At 26.0% G+C, this 12,500-nt stretch overlaps 1 protein-coding gene across 1 annotated transcript in view; it reads right to left on the bottom strand.

Annotated features, from left to right (window-relative positions):
• LOC101236078 (ataxin-7-like protein 1) overlaps nt 1-12,500 on the bottom strand; it is a 38,531-nt gene that overhangs the window by 14,536 nt on the left and 11,495 nt on the right. The window contains exons 4-6 of the mRNA XM_065818071.1: nt 4,568-4,942; nt 4,056-4,132; nt 3,677-3,849 (exon numbers count right to left, since the gene is read on the bottom strand). Coding sequence (XP_065674143.1) covers nt 3,677-3,849; nt 4,056-4,132; nt 4,568-4,942 — 625 coding nt within the window. The remainder of the gene's footprint in view (nt 1-3,676; nt 3,850-4,055; nt 4,133-4,567; nt 4,943-12,500) is intronic.

Genomic DNA, 12,500 nt, shown 5'->3' on the forward strand with positions numbered 1-12,500 from the left:
GGATAAGACTTAATTAAATGAGGAGTAACACGAAAATGAATTTTAGTAGATGGCACAAGAGACGCTAGATCTTTAGAGCAGTGCCCATTACAGTATTTGTAAAAAAGAGAAAGAGAAGCAAAATTACGATGATGTGATAATGGTTGGAGGTTGGCTGCTAGAGCAGGTCCAACTATGTCTGCAAAGCGTTTTTGCACCTTGTCTAAAAGAGAAAGGGCATCATTAGAAGATCTGCCCCAGATATGGCAACAGTATTCCATACAAGGCCGGATTTGAGATTTATAGAGATATAAATTTATAATAGAATCCGAAGTAAGAAAGTGTCGAGTTTGATAAAGAGATACGACCTTAGCAGATGCTAATTTTGCAACGGATTTGATAAATGGTTTCCAATAAAGAGCGGAAGTATGAGTTAATCTAGAAGATGAAGGGTAGATGACTCATCGAGTACATTACCGTTCATAAATATAGGTAGATCTAAATTATTGTGATAACAATTGGCTGAAAAAAATTGAGTTTTATCTGAATTAAAGTTCACCAGCCACTGTGAGCCTCATGCTGTAGCAAAAGTGAGATCCTTTTCAAGCTCAAATGCCCCCTCCAAGCAATCAGAGAGTGTTGGCTTTTTGTCATGACAAGAATAAATGGTAGTATCATCAGCGAACAATGCCATCATTTTTGTGATAAAGTATGAGATTTCATGACGTTAGACAAAACCTTTTTACAATTGTTTCTAGCATTAATAAACAGACGTCTGTTTTCTGGAGAATTGTTTTGCTAGATATGGAAGTAATGGTTTCGATTGACAATTGCAGCAGCACAATGTGAGGAAAACCATGGAAAAGAGTGAGACTTGACGGGGAATCGTCCAGAGGGAATAAAAAATTCAATGCCAGCCTGAATTCATGAAGTTATATAAGAAGCACATTCGTCAACAGGAAGATGAAAGATTTCTATCACAAAGAAAATCACAGAAAAAGTCCCGGTCAGCTTTAAGGTAGTTGTAAGAGATACGATGATAGGGGGATTCAGATGATGAAAAATGAGAAAATAGTTTTAGAGAGATCAAACTGTGATCAGAAGCACTTAAGGGTGAATGTAGAGAAACTGAGCACTGACTAGGATCAGAAACAAGACATAAGTCGTGTAGAGAAGGTAAATGATTCAGGCTGTCTGGAAAGCGAGTTGGAAAGTTGTCTACTTGAGTTAGGGATTAAGAAAGGCAAATGTTGTGAGCTTTAATGCTTGCAGAGTCACTGACACTAGAGCCAAGCCATTCAGTGTGATAAGCATTAAAATTACCGACAACATTAATATTAGCTGATGGATAAAGCATTAAAGTTACCGACAACATTATATTAGCTGATGGATAAAGACTTAAAACTGTTTTGTTTTTTTTTGCTTTGCCTTATCTAATTTTGTTGCTGAATGTAACAACCATTCTAAAGAAACAAAATAAAAACAGTACACAAATTATTTTAATTATTTTTTTGTTTTGTTTTTTCTATTTAAACTTCTTTCTATTTCCTATTTTGTTTTTTTTGTTTTAGAAACTTTTTCCGCAATGATTATTATAAAACTTACAAACGACTGTGTCCAAGTTGTCTAAAAAAATACTTGCGTGTGGTCATAGAAGAGGAACAACCGCATGCATTTCCTGGGAAGGCTTGGATACCCAATGAAGTAATTTTTATGCAAATACGCAAAAAAACTATTATGGCTAAACTATTTATAAAGAAAGAACTTCAATAAAAATTTTATCTTTTCTCCAATTAACAAAAATATTTCTACTTGGCAATATTATTCTTGCAGATATCAAGAAAGAATATGGTCTGCTGCTACTTCCAATAATGTTAACTCCAATACAAAATTGGAAGCGTGCCTCAGTTGGTAAAGTTTGCAAGTAATTTGACAAACTTTATCTAGTAAGCAACTTTTTTCTGTTTATCACTTTTGTATAATCTTTTCTAACAAAAGTTTTTATCTTAAGTTAAACGTGAATAGTTCAAAATATGAAAATGCATTTATTAAATTCTCTGTTTTAAAGTCTGAAACTTAAATGGACAAATTCTTTGTAACATTCTATAAAATAATATTAAATAATTAATTATTATTGCACTATGTGTGGCTTTAACATTAAGTAAAATCTTTGTCTCCATAGAAAATAAGTGATTGAAATCTGTTGTCAGATATTTGCAATTGGCAAATGTATCATGCTACATTACATTGGTTAGCTTGAATGCAACCAAAGTGTAAGCTATGTGCGGAAGTTTTTACAAGTGCAACTGCATAATAACTTGGACATCATCTCAGAATATGTATAGGATCTTGTTATCTTTTCAATAAATATATTTAACACTCTTTTAAACAAACAACACCTATTCACATACAAAGATGATATTAACATTATCAAAAATGTTATACAAATAAAAAACTGATTATGCAATAGATACTTGACCTAAATTATTGTAAATTTCGATCTATATAATATAATCATATATAATAATAATAATAATAATAATAATAAATAATAATTATTATTATTAAATAAAATTAGGTATAATATGAGTTCATTGTGAATCCATACCTGGGTATCATGAATTTAAATGAGCATAATCGAATCTCAGTCATGAATTATGTAATTTGAAATGTTATGAATAAAACAGTCTACATTTTGAATTTCAACAGCATAAACAGCCTAAGTTAAACTACTACTACTAGTGTTGCTTTTAAAACAACGTTTTTGAGAAATATCTACTCGTACCCCCTAAAAGTATATTTCCTAATAAAAATTATTTTAACAGATAGTGCAAGACCCTTTGGATCTGAAAATTATAAAAAAAAAATTTTTTTAAGCTGTATCCACCTGGACCTCAAAAGAAGCAAAACTTTCAAAAAATTAAAACCAATAACTATTTTACCATATAAATAATATTATTTTAGATTTTATCACATAAAAATATGGTTTTTTCACATTATATTAAATTATTTATGGTTTTTCCAAAAAAAAATTTTGATCATGTTGTTATAAAACATGACTGCTTGATTTTCAGAAGGCTTGGTTTATCTGATTTTTAGAAAATTTAATCTGTTCAAATTTCAGATAATAATGTAAAAACTTTTATATCAGCCCATATACAAGTTTTTTTGTTTTTATAAAAGCAAGCTTAATACTATGAATAATTTCAAATTTGCTTTACTGTAATCTATGACAGAATTAAAATAAAATAGACAAAAGAAATAAAATGAAAAAAAATATAGCCATTCTGTTTTTCCTTAACTTATGAACTGGTAACAAGTGATAACGGTTACAAGATATGTAAAAGATATGTAAACAGTATGTAAAAGAAGCATTTTTAAAATAAAAAAATATAATTTTAAAATAAAAATACAATTAAAAAAAAAATATATAATTTTAAAATAAAATTATAATTTTAAAATAAAAAATATAGTCATTCTGTTTTTCCCTTAACTTATGAACTGGTAACAAGCGATAACGGTTACAAGATATGTAAAAGATATGTAAACAATATGTAAAAGAAGCAATTTTAAAGTAATTAAAAATACAAAAAAACAAGCTTTAAAAGAGTTAACGATACTTTAAAAAGCAACTAAATATTACTTCAAAAAATATTTTTTTATAATTAATAAAACATAAATAATTTTATAAACTTACATAGTACCACTTGATTGTATTATTTTGTCAAGTGGTGAATTTATCGGGATACGATTACTTGTCAAAACATTTTCTTGCGCTTTTAAAGCAACCTGTGCTCGATGTTCTGCCAGCAGAATATCAAAATGCTTAGACCTACCAGGAACTTGTCGACGCAGAGATAAAGTATGTGTCTACAATAAAAAAAAATTTTAGGTTCAATACACAAGTTTTAAAAGTAATAACAGAACTACAATTCCTTCATGCATATTTATATATTTATTAGTTTAATTTTTTTAGTAAAGTGATTCCTATTTTATCCACAACTGTATAAACAGGATTTTAAATAAATGGACTTTAATTGTGTATGCATATTTCATGTAATAAAACATAGACATACTTTACATGTGAGAGAACGTGTACAGTTTTTTTCCTGATCAGGTATCCATACGCCGCAATGCTTGTCTGCATCATATTCTGAAAAAAAAAATCTGAAAATATAAACTTGTTTAAAACAAAGATTACGAAAAACAATTATATTATGCTTAAAAAAATGTTACACGCATACAACGACTAAGCTCATAAAAAAAAGGATCTTACTCAGCAAACTAGATAATTAATTAAGAATGTAAAATGAAAAGCTCCACAAAAAAAATCACATTGAAACTATAATTCATAGAAAAAAATTTATTTTGATAAAAATTTTGTTATTAAATAACTTTTTCAAACAAAATACATAGAAAATATATAACAATATATAATAAAAATATGTAATAATCTATAATAATTCAAATTTTGTACAAAATTAAAAAATATATTTATTTTTAATAGCTGTACAAAACCATTCAAAAAGTTCATATAATGGAAAAATTTAGAATAATGCTTATAACAATGTTTATATAAATTTCAAACCTTTAATGTGAAGACTTTTCTTATTCTTTGATAAAAAACAGGGAGATCTAACAGGACTTATTAATTTACTTTTGTTAGCTTCACATTTTTTTAAAACAATCTTTGGTAACATTAGTTTATCAGCAGGATTTTTAAAAAGTGGAATAGTAAGTGGAACTTCTTCAATTTTAACATTTTCTTCATTCGGATCAATTTCTTCTATTCGAATGCATGGCTTTGTGCTTTTATTAACTAACTTGACAGGTTTTACTAAATTGTTTACTTTTGTATCAGTGGTTGAAAAGCTAACATTAGTTGGAGATGACAGTGGTTGAGAATTATAGCACTTAGGAGAAACAGGTTTTACAGTGCTGAGAAACTTTATATGCTTCGATTCTAAAAAAAATAAATGTGAATTAAAGAAAACAGTAAAATATTGAGTAAAATTTTATATACTTTGAGGTCAATAATAAAATCTATATTAATGCTAATTTTTTTGTACCAGAGGTGGACTTAAGGTTATGAGAGGGATAAAGTACTTTTCCTATCCTTCTCTCTTTAAATCTCCTTTCTCCAAAAAAAAAAAATTATTTTTATTTTAAATTACAAAGGATGTGATGCCAGAACGATTTTTTTATTAATTATATTTTAAAAATAGTTACAGGATGGCAGTACACCTCACTTCAAGCATGGGTATATATACACTATAAAACTGCTAAAACTTTTAGAGAAATTCTCAAAGTTTTGACTAATATTACTCAAAATCAAAATTAAAATTTGCTTTAGCCATCATTATTCAAAACTTTAAATGTAAAAACATAAGATTTAATATCAACAAACATAAATTGTTAAAAAATTTAAGATTAATGATGAAACTTTTGGAAAAATATGCTACATGAAAAAAACATTTTTTCATTGTACTCTCAAAATTTCCTATATAAAATATTTGACAAACAACAAATTGAACATGCCAGCTTCATTTCCAGAGCAAAGTAAATCAGATTATGTAATTAAGCTCACTGCAAAAATAGTATTTTACAACTTTGCATTTTTTTATCATATTACGTTGAAAAGTAGGATGACTTAAACAGTAATTTTATCATATGACACTGGAAAGTAGGATGACTTAAACAGTAATTTTATTGGAAAGTAGGTTACTTAATAACTAAAGTAACTTTATTATCAAAAATATATTTTTAGTTAAACTTTCATGTGTTTACTTCAATATTTACCTATTAAAGATTGACAAAATAGAAAATGAAAGTTGACTAATTTAAGAACATGCTATATAGATATATTTTATAAATATATATCTACCCTCAGTATTAGGAAAAATAAAGTCGGCAATAATTTGCTGACCTTAATCATTTAAAGATCAGCATCAGGTCGACAAAAAAAATTTTATACAAAGGTCTTACCATAAAACATAAAAACAAGGTTGGTAATTTTTACCAACCTTGTTTTATGTTTTACGGTAAGACCAAGAAAGCCTGAAGAGAGACATAGTTTTTTGTTAATTTGTCAATGAAGGAGTAGTTGAGTTCTGGTTTACTTGTTCAAGACATCATACTGTATGAGCTTTATAATCCCATACAAACAACCCGTATTTACTGTGGTCGTGTTGCAGATTATCGTGCAAATATTTACCCAAGCATTGCATTCATCAATTAGCTGATATAGTTTCTAGTGAATGGCTGCGGCAGACGGACTCTTACATTTAAGAATACCAAGTTTGATTTCATTTAACATATTTTTCAGCAGAACTACTTGATACTCTGCTAAATCAGTCAATGTAAGTAGAGAAGTCCTCGGAGTATCCTAAATAATTATGATGTCTGATTGCCTATCTACATATGCTTTGATATTTTATAATAAATCAATATAACTATTGAATGAAAAGTCCAATTTGTTTCAAAATAAAATGGAACGTCAAAAAGTTGATTTCAAAAGTAAAAATAAATTAATTTTTACTAATTCCAAGCAATCTATTTTAAAAAGTTCATTTTATTGAAATATGCACTTGCAAAAATATTTGGACAGAAAAAAACATCTGAAATAAATTTTTATTTTTATATTTTTTTAAATTAAAAATGTTTTAATTCGAAGTAGAATTTTTTATTACTTTGTCAGGAAACCTTTATGAATGATTACTAGTTGTTAGCGACAAAACATTGAGTCCATAAAATTGATAGTAAAACCAATGTCAATTTTCCCATTCTTTTATCAGAAGTTCAAATAGATCATGTATACACAAATGAAATTGACCTGAAATTTGTCAATTGAGTTGTTCACATAGATGTTCATTAAGATTAGGCTTTAGACTTTGCAAAGGCCATTAATTAAACTTTTTGGGCATCTTTCAGTAGAGATGAAATGTGCTTTGAACCATTGTCATGCTGAAATACCCATCCTTGAGGTATTTTACCTTTAACATGTGGAAGCATAACATCTTTAAAGATACTCTTGTACATATTTTTGTCCATTATCACATCAATCAAATGGATAGGACAGGCTTGGACAGGAATGGCGTGCAGTCAAACATTAGTGCTGATCACACAAATAATTTTTTTATATTGACAACTTGACCACGAGTTTTAAGGTGTTATGATGATTTAAACATTTCAGAAATGCACTCAAAAAAAAAACACAAGCTAAATTTAAACGAGGAAAAAAATTAAAAACACTACAGGAAAAAAAAACAATTTCTTGCGAATAAAAAAATATATAAGCTTTAAAAGATAACTAAAAAAAAACAAGCTCAAAGCGAAAATTACTTTTCCTTACGTTTATAATAGCGCTTGAAATAAATTTCTTTAAAATTTATCTTATGAAACAATTTATTAAAGTTATGCAAAACACTTTAACAAATTACCTCTAATGATTGTTTAATAAATAAACAAATTTTATTTAAATTATTGTAAAGTATAATTAAATTATTAAAAAGAAAAAAATATAATATTTTAAAATTGTATGAACATTTTTTTCAACAAGTTTAAAAAACAAAAATTTTTTTTAATAATGCAGTCTTTTTATTATTCATTTTTTATTATTCATTCATTAGTCACAAGTTTAAAAAAAAAAGCTTTTAAATAATTCTTTGTGAAAACAGAAACAAAAAAAAACAAACCAATTAAATCAACAGGAAGATTTTAATTTAACTTATTCATAATTTAAAGTAATTTAAAAAAATAATCTTTTAAAAGATTTTTAGAAAGACCTTGAAAAATAATTTCAAATGTTTAAATTTAATCTAAAAATACTTGCCTACTAAAAATAATCAAATTTAGCTTTAATTTAAACAAAATGATTTTATTTTAAACGCATTATATCTAATTCATTATATCTAATTATGATCATCATAAGTAATTTTTAATTAATTTAAAGCCTTTGCATAAAAAAAAAACTTTTTAAATGCAATAAAAAATATTTTTTTTATTGCATTTAAATTGTTAAAACATTAAAACAGCCATGGTCAAATTGTAAAGAAAAAAAATCATAAGCATGGTCAGTTACTGTGTAATCGCACACCATTCCTGTCCAAGCCTGATAGGACCGACACAATCTCTATTAAAGCAACCCTAAACCATAATATTACTACCTCTGTGCTTTACTGTTAGTAGTTGGTATTTAAGGTCATTTTTATGACTTTTGGATGACGAACATATTTAATACCATCAGATCCAAATAACATAAAATTAAATTCATAACTAAAATGTATTTTATATTATATTAGTATATTATATTATAATTATAAAATATTATATTATAAAAGTATTTTATTATATATATATATATATATATATATATATATATATATATATATATATATACATATATATATATATATATATATATATATATATATATATATATATATATATAAATATATATATATATATATATATATATATATATATATATATATATATATATATATATATATATATATATATATATATATATATATATATATATATATATATATATATATATATATATATATATATATATATATATATATATAGTAATAATTGTATTGATAAATTATGTAAATTTAAATAACACCTGGTTATTAAGGAAACGTGACTCTGAGTTTCACGTCTAAGGCAATCAGATGTTAGAAATAATCTTAACGACAAAAATTATTTACAAAAATAATATGCAGTGTTCACTTTGATGACATTAAAGTTGTTTGTAAAAAATTTACTTTCATGGCGACATTTGGATACTAGTTCATTTCTTTTATTTAATAATTTCAATTTTGATGTTATTATGTCATACTTTTCAGTTAATCAAAGGTTGCATAATTTTTCCGCCTGATTCAAACAGTTGTGCTTTATCAATGGTTTTCCATGTTATAATAGGATTTACATATACCTTTTTTTTAATTCTCCATATAAATTTGGAAAAGTCTGTTGAATTTGCTTTGCTCTCGTATTGGAATGAGTTTTGTGTTTGTACAAACCGTCTTTAAAAGCATGTCTCTGTTCCAATATAATTGAATCTGCTATCAAGTGGTAAATTTTTTGTTACAACTGTTACGTTATGTTACATATTATGTTTTTTGGGGGGCATTTTCCTTCTAAATGGCATTGTGAAGTTTGTTGGCAGTTGCATTGTTGGTTGGTTGAGGTATTAGTACCAAATAAAAATTTTTATTGGGTGCAGTGATAATACTTTTGATGTTAGGAAAACAGCTGTAGCTTACTTTTAAGTTGTTTTTGTTAAAGATTTTATAAGATTTATGCAATTTCAGAAAGTGTTTTTTAACTAAGTTTAAGAAAATTCTTGCAACATTTGTTTTTACGTTAAGCACAAAAGGAGTGTTAAACCATATAACATTACAAGATCTTGATTTTTATTTTGTTGTGGTATGAATTGGTTTATAAAAGACTTTTTCTTTATAAACATTAGATGCCAAGACAATATTATAAAAAGATACAGTTTTTCAAAAAACTTTTTTGTTGGATGATATATTGCTGATAAGTTTGGATAACATATTGGGTATAGATTTGATAATATCGGGAGGGTGGTTAGTATTAACATTAAAGTGGGTGGTCACCTTGTTTTCTGTATGGTTGAAAGGAACAATCCAATAATTTAAATGTAACATTAAAAAAATTTACAATCTTTAAGTTTGCTTTTACTGTTAATTTTAAATTGATATCCTCAAAAAAGTTGGCAAGATTTTTCTTCATTTTTTCTGATCCTGGTCAATTAACTTTATAAAAACAGAACAAATCATATATATATATATATATATATATATATATATATATATATATATATATATATATATATATATATATATATATATATATATATATACATATTTTTACATACATTTTTACATGGTTTACTTGTTTATTAACAGTGGATTTTCTCACTCTATGTACATGCTTTCTATGAGCTTTAATATAAGTTTGTTTGAGGCAGCATCTAAAATTGAAAAACTAGAATGATTAAAACTACTAATATAGCTTTCATTTGAATTAAAAAATTTATGAATGTGTGAGTTTTTATCCCTTTTATAGCGCTTGATTATTCGTGTCTTTAAATGGTGAGTAGCTTCACCAGTATAACAGGAATTACAGATTTTGTATGAAAATGAAGTAAAACTAAAAAAGTTAGAGTAAATTCCTGGTAAATTTTTCTTATGAAAAAGGGTGGTAACAGTGGAATTGTTTGTTTTATTAAGAGTTAGGTCAAAAAAAAGTATTTTTGATTCAACTTCTTTTTCCATTGTAAAAGTAACAGAATAAAGTTTATTATTGATATACTCCAAGAATAAATTGGCATGATTTTCAGATAGAAAAGCAGTAAAAAGGTCATCTACATAACATTTATAATGTTTTACATCTTCATAATGTTTTTCTCTGTTAAATGATTTGAGCCATTTATTTTTAAAATTTCCCATGAAAAGATTAGCAATTACAGGTGCTAAGGGAGAACCCATAGCAACGCAATCAATATGATCATAAACTTGTTCTTTGCAGAGAAAATGAGTTTAAAATGTTGCAAAATTAAAGAAGTTTTTAAATCACTTTTACTAAGTTTGACCTTACTATTTATAGTGTTATTGACAGCAATATCTATTGTTTCTTGTAGTGGAGTAATGGTATATAAACTTGTAATATCATAAGATACTAAGAAAAGTTTATGAAGGTTAGCTTGGTTTACTTCTTTAGCAAAAGTGAAAGAATCTTTAGTGTAGAATTCTTAAGGTATTAGTGGAGATTGTTCTTTAAGAAATTTAGCTAATTGATAATTATAGATACCATTGGATGATACGATAGGTCTGAAACTTATATTATCATCAGAAGAAATCATCTTTTGCAAATTGGAAAGGCCATAGATGCGGGCTGGACAAGAGCCTGAAAGATTTTTTTTTTTTTTTTGAGTTTCCTTAAAAAGTTTTGAAGTTTTTGAAGTTGTTTTTCTCTGGTTATAGTGACATCTTTTATAAGTAGTTTAAATTTGGTTGGATCATTAATGATTTTGTAGAGACTGTTGTCATACATTTCTAAAAAAACCACACCATTTCTGATTGTAAAATAATGATGTCTTGATTTTTACATAATTTTTTCAGAAATCCATGTTTTTTGAGAGTTTCTTTAGATGGGCAATATTTATATATATAGGAATTAGTAAGATAAGAAAGTACAGGCTTAAGTTGACTAAAGTTGTTACTACTTTTAAACTATTCTGAAGATATCGGTTCACAAGTTCAAATAAAGAATGTATATTGATTCTTTTAAGATGTTGTGGTGAAATAGAAAAATTTCATCTTCTGAAAGCTTAAATGAGGAAAGATTCTTAATAATACCCAAAGCATCAAAAGACAAACTATTACCATTTGTTAAATTTTTTAGCTTTTTTTCGTGTATTTTCAAAAAAAAAAAAAAAAAATTTTTGATGTTATTTTTTAAAGTATTTTATTAAAATAAACAAATCAACAGTAAATAGATGAACTTCAAAATTAGCTTCAATTAAAATAACCTCATTACAAAATTGTTGTTTCTCCTTGATGCATTTTACTATTGCACTTCAGAGTAATCTTTTCCTTATAAGACAAGTATCCAATTTAGATACGCCCTGTAAATTAAAACAAATAAACTTTCAGTAAAATTCCAAACTTTTTGCAATTATTTAAAAAACTAATATCTAAATCTGCTTTGCATAACTTTAATGGTAATTTTTAGAGTTTTTCAAAGTCACTTTTCAAAAATTGCTTATACTTGTGTGCTACATCATTTATTATATTTCCAAAGTTTCATATAATGTGTAAACATTCTAATGAATAAGACAACTTTTTAAATTTTTGTTAAAACCATTTAAATTATAAATACACATTTCTACTACATCATAGCCATCCTCGGTTAAAATATATTAAAATGCTTAAATAAAATTAGTAAAATTAAGTTGAACTAATAGAGACCTTATAATTAAAAATACAATACAAATACAGTAAAAACGCAACTAAAAAAGTTATATACCAATATTCCACTACAAGAAACAATAGATATTGCCTTCAATAGCATTATAATTAGTAAGATAATTTTTAAAAATTCTTCAATTTTTTAACTCATTTTCTCTTTTGCTTCCTTTATCTTGCTTTTCTGATTCATATAATTTGCAATCTTTTAAGTCATCTGTCAATTGTTATCCTGCTCTACAAACTTCATATTTTCTCTTCCAGTAACTTTCAACTCTAATAGGGATTGCTTGCAGCCTTGTTAAAAGCGAAGATGTTGAAAAAAAAAAAAAAAAGAACAAATTTATAACCAAATTGATGATATTGCTATGGGTTCTTTGTTAGCAGCTGTTCTAACTTATCTTTTCATGGGAAATTTTGAAGAGAAATGACTTAATTCATTTAAGGAAGAAAAAGCAGCTTTTTAAAAACATAATGTGGATGACATATTTGCTATTTTTCCATCCGAAAATCACACTG

The sequence above is a fragment of the Hydra vulgaris genome, chromosome 14 (genome assembly GCF_038396675.1).
Source record: "Hydra vulgaris chromosome 14, alternate assembly HydraT2T_AEP".
NCBI classification, from domain to species: Eukaryota; Metazoa; Cnidaria; class Hydrozoa; order Anthoathecata; family Hydridae; genus Hydra; species Hydra vulgaris.